Genomic DNA, 19934 nt, shown 5'->3' with positions numbered 1-19934 from the left:
CAGAGCACGGAGAAACCACACAGATAGCAACAGTGCACAGTAGAAGAACCTTTAACATAACATAACTGTGGAAAACTTGAGCCCTCCAAAAGCAGAGGTCTAGGTGGCTTTTCAGAAGAACGCCCTGGGTCAACTCACGGATGGTTTAGCCATTTAGATGTCAGCCTAACTACCCTTGGAGGTTTATTTGCACACCTGTAATCTTCTGTACCTCTGGGGAAGAATCAGCACCGGTGGGATTTTCTTATTAATGCAACAATGCCCAGAGTATGAGGGTGATGCCAACGGAGGACAGCCATAAGGAGTATCTTCACTGCTAGAAGGTGTTAAGACGGATTTCTGAACTCTGTCCTGGTGGCGCAGAAGTTCAGAAGGCCAACCTAATTACTTGGAACAGGGTAACCTCTGGACGAGCCAGACCAATCAAGGTAGCGATCGCGGCGGTCAAGACTAGGTCTCAAGAGGGGTGAGGGTGACTGAAAGCCCGCAATGAGCACACAAAGCAAGATCACTTATAACAACTGTTTGGAGTAGTTTGTATCAAAAATATATACACATTTATTTTAAGGCCTTTAAAACAATGACCGTAGCGAGAAAATCACAATATTAAGCCAACACATACCATACCAATACAATATATATACAAATACGACAGTCGCAAGCGTTATATGCACGAAATGTGTAGTCCACCTGCAAGGGAAGGAAAACAGGCAGTGCGATACAATGCTTTAGACTCAGTTCGCCTTCAGAGGCACCTAACTAGATGGAAGTCCGAGCCCTGCGAAGAGTGGAGCCTTGTGCTCAAAGTACCTGCACGCGCTGGTGCCAACGGGCAAAAGGAGAAGCTCTTCGAAGGAAGTCAGGCAGTTCAGTTCAGTGCACAAATGAAGGAGAACAAGTTCCGCGACTCAAGCGCAGCCTCCACTGTGGGCAGAAGCAGAGCGCAAGTACGGCAAAAGGGTGCTTTTTTACACAGCGGGGAAAAGCAATGGGCTCCTGCAGGAGGGCGACCAGATCCTAGCTAAACTACTCACCGGTCCCCGATGCAAGCAGACCCAGGTTTCTCCGCGTCAGTTTCAGCAGCTGGCAGGTTCAGAAGAGCAGGGAACGCCTCGCCGTCGTGTTGAGTAAAAAGACGTCCCAATCGAAGAAACCTGCACAGTTTTGTCACCACAGCAGGGCAACGGAGCGGCCGTGTGTATCTGAGCCAAATGTACACTACTCACTTCAGACTTGGGAACGCCAAGTGTACTAAGCGTGTGAGAGTGACAAGGACTCGAAATACAACACAACCTGGCGGCGGTTACAGAGCAAGACTCCCTTGTAAGCTGGTCAGTCAACTGGATGGCCCAGAGACACTTCCGAAGGCTTACTGGCAGGAGATGATGAAGATGCCGAGAATAGCTGTTCCCGCTATTCCAAAGGTCGAAGTACCAGTACAGGCCTTCTGGTTCGATCAAAGGTGAAAAGGGTTTCACAAGGCGACAGCAGTGCAGAGCAGAAGTCCTTCAGCGGGTCACCAGCGATTCCTCGGTCCAGCCTCTTGTTTGCAGGATACTTGGCTCCTGTATTCCTTAGTTTGTGAGAACTCAGGAGATCGACATGGTAGTGGTGTTTCCAGCCCCCTCTTATCCACGGTTCCCTTCGCGCCAAAACGGAGGGGACCCAATGGGAGATCCGCTCATCAACACTCACACCATTCGTGGACCAATCACGGACCACGATGGTCCCAGGCATTCACACCACCCTAGACTCTCTGGCACCCAGGATGTGTATTGGGACCAGACATCCCAGCCCACATCCTGGAGGCACACAAAAGACATGTAGAAGCCCGCGAAAGCATCCGTGTTTCGCGGGAAAGTACATGCCCAAATAAGGAAGGCCCCGGGTCGGCTCGACCTGGGGAAGGTGAAGGGAGCAAGACGGTCAGCGGACAGGACAAAGGAGCCTCGTGGTCTGGCCATTTTGGAGCCAGGCCACCATTTTGGGTTAAGCGCGGAAAACGCGCTTAGAACGCCAAAGGGAGCTCAAAACACAAGAAAACGATCGCTGCCACCATTCCCGTCCCTGAATCACTTGCACCGATCAGATACAATCCTAAACGAGTATCTAGGGCCTGTAGAAGGCTAGAGACCCAAGAGAGCTGTAACTTAGTTTACAGTGCCCTCTTGTGTCATGTTGCACGAAAGCTGCAACATGATAAAAGAAACTACGGGAAACAGCGTTCCCCGGTACTGACTGTCTTAAGGGCATGTCAGTTTCCCCGTAAGAAAGGAGCAAAAGCCCAGAGGAGTGCGGCAGAAGGCTGCACTTCTCTGGCAAAGTCAAGAACAAGGTGAAAAACAACAGCAAAAAGTTTAGGGGTTGCCACATGGAAGGAAAATTACCTACAATTACGAAATCTTTCCTAACACTAGGCACCTTTGCTTTGTGACATTTTGATGGGCACCTTGAATGCCAAGTTGGGTGCTGCTTTCCCCAATCATGAAGATGTGCTCAAAGAACAGAGCCAGGGAGGTTAGTGCAGGAATATGAGGTCATCAAATCACAAAGAGAGACGAAGATGGGGCGAGCTATGGGAAGTGCTGTGTAGAATAAGGTTTGGCTATAACTGAAAGGTCCAGGCTAGTTTCCATCGCCACCTGCACGCTCACCTCATGTGAAGCAGAATCCTTGAGTGATCAGAACTGCTCGCATCTAGAATAATGGGACTGAATCATTGATGCTACAGTAGCTGGCAAGGTTGAACAGGGTGGGCTTGCGGCTAAGCCAAGAGACTTGTCCCTCAGATCTCTGGGGGGCCTGTCCCTTTCCGATGCTGCAAATTACGCTATTACGCTGTCCTAGTGGCCAAATGTGGAGATCGCCCAGAAGGTGGTATGGCACAGCCTTTCGACTTTGTGAGGAGCATGGCATGGTAGTAAATTCAAATGGTGGCTGAGGTGAGAAAGGAGGCCAAGCTACAAAATAAAAAGTGATTAAGGACAATCCACTGGAACAGGATAAAATGCTGGATTACTTGGGTATCCGCATCACAGCAAATTTGTCTGGCACTGCACACTTAAAATGCAAGCTAAAATAATCCTCAATGCTACCCCATTTTTCTATGTGGAAGCCCGAGAAGCAACCCTTACAATGGCTACAGTGGTTCACAAAGCGAAATTCAGACCATTTCGCCATTATAGGGAAAAAAATAAAAAAATAAAAATAAAAAATATTTAAAAAAATCAAAAAAAAAAATCACCCTCACGAGTGTGCCGATGCTGTAACAACGTGCTGGTATTACAGCATGCCGGCATGTTACCGGCATTGCTAATAGTGGGAATTCCCCCATGGGGTACTATGTGACTCCATGGAAGGGGAATGCCAGCACTTATTGCCACTTGTAATCTGCCGGTAATTCGGCAGATCAAGTGGTGATAACGGTATTACGGTTGGTGGTATCCTGCTGGATTTACCAGCGGATACCACCAGACATTTAATGAGGCCCAATGGCTTTTTTAAAAGCCCTCCTTGGGGTACCCAAATGAGCGGCCAATGTTAATGTCCATCAGGAGGCTAACAATGAACGGAAGAGGATAGGATAGCATACGGAGGAGCAAACGCTTGGGTTAAGGCATGGTTTACTTTGCTTTGTTAGACCACGGTCAATTAACTCTTCCTTTTACATAATGTGAACAAAAACGAAACAGACACTTTGTTCCCTAAGGTGCTAGTATTCCACAGAATGCTGAGGGATCACTTGAAGAATAAGAGCTTGGGAGGCACATGGAAACCCATGGAGGAGAAGAGGAGCTTCTGGGGCACATGGAAAACCATCTGTAAGGAACTAGCTACGCTTAGTGGGGTGACCCACAATACCTGGGTCTGGTGACAAATCCAGTACAAAGGTAAGACTGGATAAACAACAAAAGAAAATTAAAAAAAAAAACAACGTAGCCAGCACTTAACACATCCCTGCCCTTGCCCAACGAGGGTGCGAGGAAATAGGACTCACGTTCTGCTCTTCTTTCCCGCTGATCATGGATTCTGGAGAAGATGGCAGGCTCATAGCTCAGGAAAGGGGGTGTTTACTTTTTAGAGAGACACCCACTTTTTCTGAGGAAATTAGACGGTCATCATTAATTTCGCCTGGCAGCCTTTGGCAAACTGGCCCCGGTACATAGAAGCCTTATGGAGCAAATACAGTAATTAGGATTTGGGATCAAATCAATGTGTGAGTGGTGCAGGCTGGTAAGAAAATGTCTAGCTAAAGATGCCTTGTGCTGTGATTTTTACGTTTCAGGAGTTTTAACATTATATGAAATGGAGATTGAACCTACTGGACTATTGTTAATAATTTGGCCATGTTTCAACACGCAATCTGCGCCTTGAGAATGTAAAATTGCATAGGCCATTCATGAAGTGTAGTGTGGTTGTATTGATCAATTTATTGGATGGAAATTGTGAGGAAAGGGTTTAATGGTGAGAAAAAAACTACACCAATGTTCACCCCAGTGGTTTCTTTTTTTTTCAACCAATGGGAAGAGCCGCATGAAAAAGCAAAGCGGATGTCATTGTCCAAGCTGTTGAGTAATGGCCCAGGAAAGTTTGAGCTTGCTTGTATTTTCAGAACATCACAGAATAGGCTGCTGGGTGGTTTGGGTGTGCCCCACTATCACAGCATTAAATGCATAAAAATAGCACTTGGATACACCTGGAAGGGGGCATCGAAGCACTCCTCAGCCAGGGAGGTCATTTCACCAAAATGCCAGGGGTAGTGGAAGTGACATTTCACGAGCCTTGACCTCCGATGACAGCAAGTGATGTAATTTGACCCCATCCCGAAGTGACGTCATGGGAAGGGATGGAACTGTGGGATATTTTTACCCATGCCGATGCACCCCACTGCACCCCTTTGCCAATGGGGAAAGAAACAGCCAAAAATGGATGCGCTTACCCCTGTGCGCGAAAATATCTGCAAAACTGCGCATGGTTCACCATCAAAAAAGGCTGCACACCCCTGCCACACACAGTCAAAGTTGGTGTAAAAACAGAACTCACTGCAGGAGAATGCCAGTGGGTGCCGTTACATGTAACATGAAGCAAGGGCACAGAATTGGGCTAAAAACCGAAAATGCCTCTTAAAAATGCAGCTTCCCAGAACCAATTGCAACCTTCAAAGTGCTGTTTTGGCGCAAAATTCAGTAATTTTCCAAGTGAACAATTGAAATTAAAAGTGTACTGAAATCACAGATTCTCCAGGTGGCTCAGAGAAAACTGGGCCTCACTGACTGACAGCAGCTAAGAAATGGATTTCATGAAAAAGGCAACCCAGCAACACGCATTTCAAGTTCCACGGGAGAAATTTGGCTAAAAGTGGCAACATATAACAATTTCAGCTGTGCAGAGAAAACTCCAAGCAAAGGCTGAATTCTCTTACTTCCAGACTGCAGACAATTTCCAGCACTCAAGGACACAAATGGTGCTGAATAGATGTGTATGCTACAGAGGAAAGGCTGATATAAAAGACTCAGTTAAATATGCTTTTTCTCTGAAGAAGTGCAAAATTTGCCTGTTTAAAAGCATGTTTTTGGGAAGGGCTTAATTCCTTTAATTGTCAAAATCCCGTATAAACTATGTTCATTGTATATATTTTAAATGAAAGATTTTAGGTGAATCTTAAAGCAACCCAGTTGGAGTTAACTGGTTCATTCTGATTGGACAGTGCCCAGCCTGGGAAAGATGACACTTCATGTTGACACTCTGCTGTTACCAGGAAGGCTTAAGTGATGCTGGAGGTTCTCGCATATTTAGAATAAAGACTTCATTAGACATTCGTCTTTGGCTGAGCCAAGGACAATGGCAGGCTGAACACTGATCCTGTCTGGGGAGGGGCAGGAAACTTCCCTCCTCTACACCCCACCCTGATCAAAGGGATTTGACAGCTGTTTGTTGAAAGGACAGGAAAAAAACTGCTCAAAGAAATCCATTGTTTAAAATGCCCATGTGTGATTAAGGTTGGAACACCTTTAACTTTTCAACATGGAGGACAAATCTAAAAATTGGTAGTTATATATTTTATGCTCTTTCTGTGGAGGTGTTAGTGAACCCTGTACTAGATAAGGGACCAAAGTTACAGGAAAAGAATAATTGTGGCAAACCTATTGATGCTGTAAATATAATATTGTATATACACTTTCTAGGGGTAATCACCCAGATATGCACTGAATTAGAAATTGTTAGGCCAAACCGTTATGATTAAAATGGACAAAATTCCACAAAATGACAAAGACAGTTCTTACTGAGATGGGAGTTAGATGCCAAGATAACCCACACAATATGAAATATGTGTCTGATTTTACTAGGGGGCATAAATATAGAAATGTGCATTTTTGGGAAAGTTAAATTGTGGTTCAAATCAATGTGGGAGTTCCTAAATCACATCATAAAGATGACAGCTATTTTCTAACCAGAACAAGGCAAGTGCCTTTGACCACACACAACCTTGTGGGTGTGGTTTGAAATCCTGCCCCTACCATAAACTTTGTGATGTCACTTGGCATGATAAATATAGGAACTTCACCACACGTAGACACCGATTCCTGACTACATCCCGATTTCTGCGCAGCGCTTTGTTCCCAACTCCTTCATCTTGTTCCTGAATTCTTCATCTTGTTCTGATCCAGACTACTTTGCAAAACCAAGGCCCAGCAATTTTCAGCTAGGCCCAAATCCTGAACCATCCCAAAAGAACTTCAGGAATTTAATTCTGATCCAGTTTGGCTTGCTACCATTAAGGCTTGCCTGCTGAAACTCGCCATCCCACTAATCTACTGTATCCAGTGACCAGAAGGACCAATCCAATCCAGTCTGAGGTGCAGCCCAAATTGACTACAACCGCCCAGCTGACCATCCTGCCAGAGGTGCCCTGCTGCCGGTAGACCGACCCGCGATGACCAGAACCCTGACGGTCCAATCATAAATTACAGTGGACTGTAAGTATAAACAGGAATCATAGTAACCCATAGTATATATTACCTTGTCCTACCCCAATCTCAACCATCCCATCTTTAACTTCAGAACCCTAATATTGTCAGAACCATTCTTGCGCTGATTTTTTTTATCATTTGTTTCATTAAACCATAAGCCATTAGTGATTTGGTTTAGATAAAGTAATTCCCATAACGGAAAACAGAGTATCATAGCGAAGAGTTACAAGCCGCTGTGCGTAACTGGAGATTCACAGGTGGCAGTATCTTTTACTTAGTCATTAATATAGTTTAAATAAACCCAACCTGTCATTTTAAAACCAAATTTCTACTTTTCTCTGTTCTAATTTTTTTCAAAAAACGCCTCTTACTAAAACTTACATAAACCTATCTATAGAATTGAAGAAGTTAAGTGAGAGTTGAAATTACGTTTCTAAGACCATTAGCTACATCCACAACTTAAAAGTTTCCAAGTTCCCAAAAGGTTCCCTCTCTTGTTTGGGAGAGGGAAGATCATATTCCAACACAGTTTTCTGTTGTTCATTCCTGAATACCTGCTGCTCACCTACATCTTTGTAGAATTGCTCATGTGTGAATTAAGAACTTTGCAGGGGGAAATCGTAACCTAAGCGCTATCTGTTCACAAACCAAAACTGTCTTTTTCCTGTGTTTTATCTTCTGTGCTGCTTAAAAGTGAAGTCAATTGCCTTACTTTCTGATTGTATTGTTCCCACATTGGTGAATGCTGTATATATGAATTGGCATTTGATTAGAATGTTAAATAAATATTTACCTTTACAAACCAGCCCGTTTCCTGGTCCACTGTGACCTGGTATTTGGAGACGGGTGTGATAGGAGTGGTATATCAATCAGAATATTGAACCTATAGACACAATAAATAAGTATTCCATTGCGCACTACATGCTAGGCGAGACCCGGGTGTGTGCCTGATTGAAATCCTTAACAGAGCACAACCTTTCACCCCTTGACAAATCAGAAAGCGGCATCACAGCTTGTTCTCCAAGTACACTATGACAAATATGGTTACGGTATCACTGTAATGCAAAATACATTTCATACAAGAATGGATCACCATGTGTTGCGCTAATATGAGTGTGTATAAGCCCATATTACCACATTACTGTGAATAATAACCACCCAGCAGCCTATTCTGTGATGTTCCCGGAAATACAAGCAAGCTCAAAAATGTCCTGGGCCATTACTCAACAGCTTGGACAATGACATCTGCTATGCTTTTTCGTGCAATCAGACGTCCACAGGCAAATGATAATGATGTGTTATTATACATACAATATCCGCCAACCTCTGTTGGTACTCAATTATCGACCTCAGAAGGATAAAAGGATAATTTGGCCTTGCCAGGATTTGAACCTGCAGATCACACACACATCGCAGCACCGAGCGCTCATCCCATTGAGCCATCTTACCAGCAAGAGCCATCTTACCGGCTATAGTAAAACGGCAATTACATGTCTAAAGGCCTGATTCATGTCGGTGTTAAGTACTGAACGTCGTAAAAAGCGTTAACAACCTTTTCGGTACTTAAGACCTATTCTTAAAGTGGCGCATTCTTCCAAAGTCGGTATGAATGTGCCACTTCCGGAATATATGTAGCGGTTGCTAGGATGGGTGGGAAACCAACCTAGCAACCACCACATTAGTTTAAGACGGGTATTCTTGCGACACTCCTCCACTTTTAAATGTGCGTTAAAGTGGCGCACGTATAAGGTACCATTTTGGTGCCTGTATTGTGGAGGAGTGTCACAGGAAGCAGTTTGCAGTGCAGGTGGGTGGCCAAACAGTGTTGGGGGTGAGATGGGTGGGACACTGGTTGCATTGAGGCCGCTTTATGTGCCACGGTCAAACATTCTACACTATACACAAGCATTTTGTCAAGTGACTGAGATGGAAGGTCTTGTGATGACAACGGCAGAAAAAAAAAAAAGAAAAAAAAAAACCTATCACATTCTATTACTGCAACTTGCGAAAAGCAAATTACATAGTCCCAAATGGATGCTTATTCTACTGTAAATGCTTTTTGGACGTTTTTGTCTGCATTGTAAATTCGAGGTGTTCAAAAACAGACTAAATCAGTGACTTACCTCCTGAAATGTGCCTGAAATAAGCCTTTAATGATTCTAGCAATTATTGAATAAAATTCCAGAAAAACAAATTTTGCGTTATTCTTATTCTTTCTTACTTGTCGAAACGCTGTTTTTCTAAGAGGCACGAACAAGAAAGCCAGCCACCCCAGAGCCACATGGGGGTAGCAAGGGATACCTCAGGGGTCGCATTTGCGACCCCTGGCAAACCCGAAATGACATCCCCGGCCTCGCCCAGCATGAAACAATGACCATTTGTTTCAAATAGACCAGCGGATCATCAGCGTCTCATTCATTTTAATGCAGGAGAAGGAACCGGGACTCTGGGAGAACACAGTGGTCATGAAAACCAAGCATCGGGACTCTTAGATACAAAGCACATTACTCTGATCCTTGCCACTGATCGATTGCATCCGGAGCCAGAAGTACGCAGAAGACAGCACAGCGCCAATACAGACCACGGACTGGGTATCTCGAGTGGGGGCACAATATGCCATACCGTGAACAAGCATCAGCACTGTTCGACCACCAGGGTGGTAACTTGGCATGGTACAAAAAAAATCCTAACATAAAACCCTACATCAGCAGTCCTGGCTGGATGCACATTCAATAGAAGAGCAGCGCCTAGAAAACCACGCAGGGGGAACAGCACATAACTCTGAACAGTTCCACAGATGAACGTATGGGGCCAGATTACAGAAACTTTGCACTGGTGCAAGTGCAACGTTTTACGGAATTAGCAATAATGGCCTATGGGACCATATCAGAAAACCATTGCACAATAACAAGCATGGCACGGTATAGCCACGAGGGCAAAAATTGGCCCAATGCAAAAAAATACATTTTTGATGCACGTTTGCCCTGGTGCTAATACGGAATGGTAGTAGCAGTAGAACACATTTTACCCTGGTGCACAAATGCAGTGAAAATATATCTTTTTTGCACCGGGGACATTTTTGCCCGGGTGCTTAAATCATGCCAAGCTGTGCTAAGTGCAATGATTTTTCGATATGTCCCAGAGTTTTAAAAAAAATAGGGCAAACTTTGCCCTCGTGCCAATGCCGTGCAACTTTGCACTTGTGAAAAATTTCTGTAATATGGCCCCAGGAGTACGGGTGAAAAAGCAGACAGGCCAGTGCAGATATATCATGCATTTGGAATCCTGGATAAACAGCTTCCAGTCTCATGTAGCACCCCTAGAATAAACACCCCAGCCCAGTCCAGTCCATCACCGACAAGCCTCGGAGTAGGCAGCCTCCGCACAGCGAATAGAACTCTATGCCTCAGGTGTCCGGCTAAACAGCAGATGGGCCATTACAGTGCACCCAGAGCCATGCCTCCGTCGGGGGTCTGGGATAGCGCGCCACATCAGTCTGAAATAGAGGGCGGGCAGCCGAGTGCAGAAGCTGCGATAAGCAGCGGGCAGCCGAGTGCACGTGGCGGCAAGCGGCAATAGTAAACGGCCTTGGTCGACACACGGGAGACGCATAACGGCCCTTCCCCTCTGACGCAGGTCCACCTCTGCTAAATATCACACTTCTGAAAGCGCTGTGCGCCGGGCAGGGAGAGCTTACTTCAGCGTAGTCTTGACAAGTTGATGCCTCGTGGAGCTCGCTATGGAACTAGAGTGCCTTCACTTGGTGCACGTGTGTGTGGAGGTTCTCACCAGTCAAGACCGTTATTATAGAAGTTTTGAGCTTTAGTGCACACTTTGCACAGTACACGCTTTGTAACGCATTGCAAAGCTTTCTAAATACTGCCCTTGGAGGCCCAACGTAAATAAGCACAGAAAATAATACCTTCCACTGTCCACACATCTTTTTCTGGGTCTCTCATTTACCATTGCCCATTTTGAGAATCTTTCGCATTTCACGCAATCTCTTTGTTCTATTTTGCCTCCACTAGTGGCTTTCAGGCTCTCTTTTGATATTATTCATGCATTTTCTTAAGCCGCCTGCGTCTGTCCCTCTGTCAGCGACCCCCTCCCACACTGAGACTGCATTTTTCTATCATCTTTATCTGTGGGTTTCTTGGGGACTGTTCTCACCCAAGTCAATACTCTTACCTCTTTTTCTCAACTTCTTTCGAGCATTTTCTCATGTGGTCCCTTTTCTATGTTGCTTTCTGGCACATAAGCACTTCCGACTTTTGGTTTGCATCTTGTATATGTTCTTTTGCTCTCGTTCTTTCCCTGGGGATCACTCAACCCAATGCTCCAGGTTTTTTACTTTTTTTTTATACTCTGGTTACTCACCTCTTTCCCCTTCACTCATCTCTCTTCCCGTTTGACCATCTTACATACAAACTGCCCACAGGGCCCTCATATTATCGCTCTCCGTAATTCTCTTTCCTGCCCTCACTTCCTCTTCGTTATGCTTTTGTTTCCTCTTACAAAGTCTCCCTTCCCTTTCTCATATATCGGCCTCTCCATCTGTGTCTGCATGTGAGTGCCTCTGCACCCATCTGTCTCTCTCTAGTTGTGATCAACCTTGTTTTACTCTGTCCAGATTCGCTTCCCTCTGTTTTTAATCACTCTGCCCGTTTCCCCCCTTTCTATTTTCACCCTCTGTATTTCCTTTCTCTTCCCAGCAGTGGTCGAAGTGCACAAAAAGAAGCAGTGGATATGTTGCCTGCTGGGCTGTCCCTGCTCCCCACAAACCCCCTTGCCACACCACCACGGGCAATCCAAAATCCCAAACAAACTAGGGTTGTACCGAATAGCATATTTAGTATTCGGCCGAATAGTTTGTGAACTATTTGGCCGAAACCGAATATGAAGCCGAATAGTTGCTTTAATAAATCATGATCGAAACTTGAAAAAACACAATTATTTTAAGAAAAGCACCATTTTAAATGCATTCTTATACTTCTATTTCTCTTCATTGTAATCAATGCAGCATCTTAATTTAAAGTATAAAAGCCCGAAAAAAGCAGATTTAACCTTCATTGACTGATCGTCTCGGCCCCAACTTGGCCGATCCCAGGAATTCCCTAGCCCTCCCAAATCTCCATCCTATATATACCACCAATGGAGCATAGCTCTCTGTCTCACACAGAGTCCTCACACCCATCTTTACCCTCTGTCACACAGGGGCCCACTTTGGAACTGGAGAGATTACCCAACATAAATTCCTCTGAGAGGTCTGTTATGTCAGGCAGAGTAATATGCCCTCACCTAACCGAACACTGCTAGTCTCCACTACCTATTGTGAATCCTTAATGTTTCTCTATGGGCATGGCCCGTAGGAACAAATGCCGCTCACTTATCCTCACCACTCCTTCTCACCAATACATAAACATATGCACCTTATCATTCCTGATAAAATATCAGATAATGTTAAACTCAGGACTCAAGTCATTAAAAAAAGAAAAAGGGGGGGGGGGAACTATGACACCACAATGGGATGTGACATGAAAAGAACTGAATATATCCTACTGTGAAATATGCACATTTCTTTCAGTTTCTTTTCCAACTGAAGAAAACATTGAATATAAACATTTGCCAAAAGAAAAGATGTTCCTGGCTAAGTATAAAAGGTGAGCACCTTTTATGTCTAAGACTATGTAACAAAACATGCACTAATGAGCAGATTACAAGATAAGATATTTTAGAGCTGTGTGAAAGCAATTTGTCTAGTCTTGTGGCTAAGCGTCTGGTCTAATTCTATTCAGTTTTGCAAACTGAAGTCTATATTTGCCTTTCTGAGTTCTTGTTGCATTGTATTCAAACGAGAATGACAAAAGTATTCGGCAAGAGCCGAATAGCAAGAAACTATTTGGCCGGGGCCGAATAGCTCTTTCAGCCGAATACTTACTCGAAGCCGAAGTTCGGTACACCCCAAAAAACACACACACCTGCTGTTTAAGAGAATGTACCAAACCATTCCGGAACAGTTGTTTTTTTAAAATAAAACTATAGGAACAGAAAACATGAAAGCAGAGGGCCCCTGCTCCCGACCACTTCGACCTCTGCTTCCCAGCCCCTTCCATCCAGTCTTCCTTTCTTCCAGTCCTGAGCAACGCTGCAGGTATCAAGCAAGGCCGGCTAACCTGTGCCCCATGGCAGGCAGGCAGGGGAGAGGGGCGAGCAACAGCCCAACAAATGGAGCAGTGCTACCCCCTCTCCAACTACAAGGTGACATACATACGCCGGTCCGGCGAGACAAGAAGGAACGGCGGGGTGTTAAACAACACCTTGCCCTTCCTTCCAATAGCGGTGCTAAGCACCCAGGCTAGGCAAGAAGGAAACAGGCAGGGCTCTAACAAAGGAAAGCACCACGGGGTGCTGAGGCAGTCAGCGCCAGCCGCCATGGGGGGCTGGCAGCACAGCCCCCCCCCACCCACACAGGCACAAGCACCCTGGACCCAATATGGATCAGCGTTTAGCAGACAAACCACAATCAGTTTGGGACCCTGCACAGGGACCCAAACCAATGAGTTCACTGCGCACGCAGAGTCTATTTTATCTTTTCCCAGAACCCTCTCACCCTTGAAAAAAGGGAGAGAAGGACAAAGAAGACAGGACACCGTACAGTGGCCACACTGTCATGGGATAAGGAAGGCGGCACAGGCCAGAGGGAGTAACCTCAGGACCCGGTGCCCAAAAGTACAGCATATTATGGTTATGTTTGTTGTGACCATGTCTGTACAAATAAAAATTCCACTGCCTTTTATTTGCCAACACCAAAGCAATGTGTTTGCTTCTTGGGGTCGTGGGGGAGAAAGCCTGCGACACCCAAGGTAGGCTAATATATGTTTATTCTGCCTGCATATGGGCCCACTGGTTATGTTCTGTGGGCACGGGTGCCTCTCGTCTTCCGAGGGGGGGAGAATGGTACACCAAAAGCAGTCGCGATATAGACCGTTAAAGCGACAGCGAACGCAGAGCGGTGTGCAACTTGGGTGTAACCCTGTCCATTCTAGACAGCAGCTGTGCTGGTTAGAAGGAAGGATTGTAAAAACCTGGTCTTCGACCTCTGCATTCATAGAAGGTATGAAGTGGGAGGCATGTGTTGTACAGGGACAGATTCAGTGTGGTTATGCAGTGTTGGGAAGAGTACAAAGAATGGGGCACAGTGTGGTGGCGTTCGAAAGAGCAGGGGTCAAGTCTTTAAAAAAAGGGGGGGGGTCATTAACATACCAAATAAATGTGGCATCACCAGAAATTAGTATATCACAGAACCCTCTGAAAAAGGTGGGGAGGCGCAGCATCCACCCGCGTGTACCCTCGACTTGAGCACGTCTTACAACAAGGCTGCAGAAGATTTGCCTGCATTCAGCAGCATTTAATAAAGTGTTAATATCTCACTCTGATACTGTCTTTCAGCTTGGAGAAGTCCTGGTACTTAACGTTGGCAAACCTAACACATACTGGTAATGGGGACCGGGTAGGGCCGCGCATTTAAAGCACCTTGAAGAATGTACAGACTGCAGTGCTGGCGATTGGGCCAGCTCTTGCCGGATCTAAAATTCGGCACCAGATGTGCAGCCGCATCTCAAGATCCGGCAAGAGCCAGCTGGGAAAAAATAAAAAAGTTAAAAAGAGAAAGCGCCCGTGAGCAAACTAACTTCCTCTGCTGACCCCGTGCAAGGGGTCACAAGAGGAAGTTACAGTCCTCAGCCACAACCCGGTAAGCAATGCTTGTCGGATACCTGTATCCGATAAACATTGCATGAATAAATACCCCTATTAACATTGAAACTATCACACACGATGCAGCCACCCAACTGCTTTCAGAGAGGGGGCGTGGTTCAAGTAAAAGAAAAAAGAAAACTTTATGGAAAACAGAAATCACCCCGTTTGAATGGGATGCAAATTGTGCATTTTGAAGAATATTGCATAGTGAAGTAACTCATCACCAGTGCCATAGAAGTGGAATTGATATATATATATATATATATATATATATAGGGCCCGATTCACAGAGCCTTTTATAATGGCGCACTCACAATGAAAAAAGCTCTGTGAATTAGGCCCATAGTTTGGAAAAGAAGCAGCATGAAGGAAATAATGCTGTTTTAAACTATTATTTTGGACATTTCCTTTGATCAGAGGTCAACTGCCAGCTCTGCCCCCCTAATCCCTGTTTCTTGGGGCAACGCCACCCTCAAACTCTGCCCGCAGCCCATGTGGGAATCCCCATTTATTTCCATTTCCACCACTGACAAACTGTAAAGACTTTGCAGAGCTCCAGTGCCCCTACAGAAGCCCTGCTGCAGCCCCTCTGCTCCCCACCCAGTCTTCTCCTGCACGGCAGTCTTCCTGCAGGGGTGGGCGGAGGTGAGGGAAAGAGTATGGAAAACATTGTCCTGCTGTGGCATGCACAAGTTTCCCACTTCCCTGTGCCACACATTCCTGTGAACACATCAGCATGCAGCGGCACAACACCATGGAGCTGACCGGGCTTCAGCTATCCCCAGGGCTTTAAGTGGAGTAAGAAATCGAGGGGGCGGGGGTAGTCTCATTTGGGGGCATGGCCTAAAGGTACGCAAACATTTTCTATATTTGTATGCATACCTTACTATGATTTGTGTAGTATGCAAGCCATAGTAAGGTACGCACACAAATATTCATTTATATATTTTTGTGCGTAGCTTATGGTTTGTGTACTTTCCAAGCCATCTTTGTTAAAAATGTCTAGGTTTATAAAAGATAGCTTGAAAAGTGCACAATTCAATCCATCTTTTATAAAGCTTTCCCGACGGAAAAAGCCTGAGGCGTCTTTGTCCATTGGCAAAGCTTTATAAAAGATGGCCTAAATTGTGCACTTTTCAAGCCATCTTTTATAAACCTCGAAATATGGCGAGGAGCGCCCAGGCTCGCCGAGGGCTAAATATGACTCAGCGACCTGCGGAAAACAAAGACACAGCAATTTCCTTTGGTGAACCCTCACACGAGGGGTCACCAGAGGCAGTGACTGAGAAAAGTGCCACCCAGCTACAGCGACACTGTGGCTGCCTGACCTAATGGTGGGCGCATCACCAATCGCAGCTGTACCGGCGACAGGATAATGCATCCCCGCCAATGTAGTGGTGGGACCAGGGGGCCCCAGCTCAACCCCACTTTTAGGAGACTGCCGGGGCCCGGTCCACTTAAAGCACTGGCTATCTCCCTCCCCAAATTTTGGGCTATGATGACCCAACCTGGCGGAACTACAGTGCTGTTGCTGGACAGAACGCGACACAGATGTGGCTCCTGGTTTTCAAAGGAGCAGCAATTAATAACATAATGCATTTCATTCATATACAAAAAATATTAGGCAATTGAAATCGTGATGTGGGGTTAGCATTTGCATGCGAGGAGAGTGACTGGAAGGGTAGAGAGGGGCCAGAAGACCTCTCATTCTCACAGCAGTGCTTAGGTGGGTGCTTTCAGACTTGCAGGAGAGAGTTAACTGCTTGTAACATTGAATTGCACCAGAATAGTCTAATAGAATTAGAATGTGCAAACAAGTTTGAAGTCCCCCCACACAAATAAATCCCCCCCAACTGTCTCTGAAGTTAGTGTCTCTCCCACATGTGAAGGATTATCCCCCGTTCCTGCCAAAAATATAGGTTTCGTTGCGGCCCCGTCGCTATGGAACATGGCCTGCCCACTCTTCCTCCTCCCCCCCTCCGCCCCTCCCCCCACAGAATTACAGCAGCAAATGTGGCAAGGCATACAAATCTTTACACACCTGAACAGGTATGTCAAGGAAACATATGGCAGGGCAGAATGTGAAAGATTAAAAGGCAGGACTGGAACATGCGGAGCTCCAGATTACACGAAGTCTTACTAACTAGAGAAAGCTGCCCTCGCTGGCCACACGCCTTGCACTTTGTTTTAAGCAGCCAATGCATTCTGGTAGCTGGAGTCTTGGTACACATTGGGCTAAAGTTACATATATATATATATATATGTATGTATGTATGTATGTATGTATATATATATATATATATATATATATATATATATAGCCTTTGATCCTTCAATTTCCAAAAGCTTAGTGAGACACAGAAAGGGGGGCTGGAAGGCAGAAGAAACCCCACTTTACTTGGCGTCTCTCATACAAAGTAAGGCGATGCTCCCCTCTGGGCATGGAAAGCTACTCCCCAGCATAACCCACCCCTTCACCACCTGGACTCCAGAGAGAGCCCTGCACATGCAGCGCCTAGAGCGGCTGGGCGTCAGTCAAAGCTCACGGACATACACAGGCAGGGAAGCAAAGCCGCCGTGTTACCTGGGGGGAAAACAGATGCGTGCTGTTCCACTCGCCGATTCCCAGCCGTCCTCCCGCTGACTTTCCCTCCTGAAGATGGGGCAGCTGCGTGATTCCCCGGCCCCCCAAACAGACCCAGCAGAGCGGCTTCAAAACGGGCGCCAGCAAAGTTTCCACCGCAGGGCAAGAGTGGGAGCGGCAGTCGCACCGACGGGAACCTCTCTCCCCATCTGGATGGAAGGCGCAGGGACACGGGGCGGCATTTCCTGCGCTGCTAGGAGGGCTCGCGATTAACCCCATGTGTAGGAGGAGGGGGCAGGGCTGGTGGGCTCTAAGACGGCTCGCAATTAACTCCATGTGTAGACGGAGTGGGCAGGGTCGGTGGGCTCCACGAGGGCTCGCGGTTAACTCCACGGTCCCAGCAGGCACGGGGCTCCTTTAAAGCGACAGCACCTCCTGGAAGGATACACCGCGCTACACGTGCAGCCCTCGCTTTATCGCTCCCACGGGAGAACGAGCATTAAAGACGACGGTGTTCATCCAATGCTGGATTCAAAAGCAGCGCCATCGCTGTAACAGAGCGGCCGCTGCGAGGCCGGGCATCCATGCACACACACACAGTGAACGCTGTCACTGCTCGGTATATTTAAGGACACACGACCTGCACTTACCACAAGGCAGCGGGGCAATTGTACCCGAACGGGCGACTTTAAGACCACAATACAGCACGACCCTGCTCTGGGATGCCTGAAATAAAACCTTCCAGCTTTAATTTACCCAAGTCAAAATGAGAGACATTTCTTCAGCATTGAAAGCTATTCCTTTCAAAATGTTACCCAGCAGCAAAGTATAGGGCGTGAAACATGTACATTAGCTAAATAGTGAACATGTTGGAAGCGGTTTACTCGGTGTTTGGAGAAGAAATTAACTGCTTGTAGAAGTTGAATGCTTATCGCTGCTTGGGAACTGTTATTTGTTTTAAGCACTCAATGCATTTTGGGAGCTGGAGTCTTGCTTCGGTTCAAAGGCGCACACAGTAGGCTAAAGTTACAGACTTCTATATATAGCCGCTGTTCCTTCAATTTCCAAAAGCTAAGTGAGGCACAGGAAGGGGGCCTGGAAGAGAGAAGAACCCCCGCTTTACTTGGCTTCAGTCATAGAAAGCAAGGCGAGGCTTCCCCCTGGGCATGGAAAGGTACTCTCCAGCAGAAGCCACCCCTTCCCCTGGACTCCAGAGAGAGCCCTGCACACGCAGCGCCGGATTGGCACCCACTTGGGAAATGTTAAGCAAACATTTCTCCTTGTATTGGGTAAGAGGTGGGATGTCAAGTGCCAGGTCCAGGTCCTCCACTGTCACACTGTGAGATCTTGTGCAACACTAATCCACACGACTGTGTTTAAGAAGTGTGATCCAATCAATAATTGAATTAAAGAAAGGCAAGCCAGAAGCCACCGGTTTTGGACGACGCACAGATGTTGCGCAACCTTTAGTATTGCAGCCAAAGGTCTGGATCACACAGCATTCTCAAGTGTGAAAAGTAAATAACAAATCTGATGACGTCCGCAGAACCATAATCACAAAATCATCAACACCACCCTTCCCAGCACTATCGGCTCCCATATGACCATCGAAACCACCCACCACAGCACTATCATTTACCATATAACCCTCACTTCCATTGCCATCACCCTATCAACATCACTCTACAAAGCACAATCATCTCCCATATCACCATCAACAGCACCCTCCACAGCTCAATCACCCCATATGACCATTAACCCTATCAACACCACCCCCGCAGCACAACCACCCAATATGACCATCACTCCCCTTCACATCAACCACATCAGTACAACCCTCCACAGCGCAATCACCCCATATGACCATCAACCCTATCAACACCACCCCCGCAGCACAACCACCCCATATGACCATCACTCCCCTTCACATCAACCACATCAGTACAACCCTCCACAGCGCAATCACCCCATATGACCATCAACCCTATAAACACCACCCCCCGCAGCACAACCACCCCATATAATCACTCCCCTTCACATACCCTACATCAATATCATCCTACATAGCACAATCATCTCCCATATGACCATCAACACCACCCTAAACAGCACTATCATCTCCCATATGACCATCCACACCACCCTCCACAGCACTATCATCTCCCATATGACCATCAACACCACCCTACACAGCACAATCATCTCCCATGTGACCATCCACACCACCCTCCACAGCACTATCATCTCCCATATGACCATCCACACCACCCTCCACAGCACTATCATCTCCCATATGACCATCAACACCACCCTACACAGCACAATCATCTCCCATATGACCGTCCACACCACCCTTCACAGCACTATCATCTCCCATATGACCATCCACACCAACCTCTACAGCACAATTATCTCCCATATGACCATTCACACCACCCTCCACAGCACTATCATCTCCCATATGACCATCAACACCACCCTACACAGCACAATCATCTCCCATATGACCGTCCACACCACCCTCCACAGCACTATCATCTCCCATATGACCATCAACACCACCCTACACAGCACAATCATCTCCCATATGACCGTCCACACCACCCTTCACAGCACTATCA

At 46.4% G+C, this 19934-nt stretch overlaps 1 protein-coding gene across 3 annotated transcripts in view; it reads right to left on the bottom strand.

Annotated features, from left to right (window-relative positions):
* The window catches only part of LOC138481164 (rho GTPase-activating protein 6-like), a 2140333-nt gene that overhangs the window by 798593 nt on the left and 1321806 nt on the right, over positions 1-19934 (bottom strand). Inside the window, exon 1 of one of the 3 annotated variants that reach the window (XM_069613115.1) lies at positions 17314-17909. The exons of the other annotated variants lie outside the window; for them this stretch is intronic. Coding sequence (XP_069469216.1) covers positions 17314-17649 — 336 coding nt within the window. The 5' untranslated portion in view covers positions 17650-17909. Of the gene's footprint in view, positions 1-17313; positions 17910-19934 lie in introns of those variants that run through there. 3 annotated transcript variants of the gene reach the window in all.

The sequence above is a fragment of the Ambystoma mexicanum genome, chromosome 5p (genome assembly GCF_040938575.1).
Source record: "Ambystoma mexicanum isolate Mex_15411 chromosome 5p, UKY_AmexF1_1, whole genome shotgun sequence".
Taxonomy (NCBI): domain Eukaryota; kingdom Metazoa; phylum Chordata; class Amphibia; order Caudata; family Ambystomatidae; genus Ambystoma; species Ambystoma mexicanum.
Note: the sequence above shows the minus strand (reverse complement) of the source record. Positions and strands in the feature narration are given on the sequence as shown.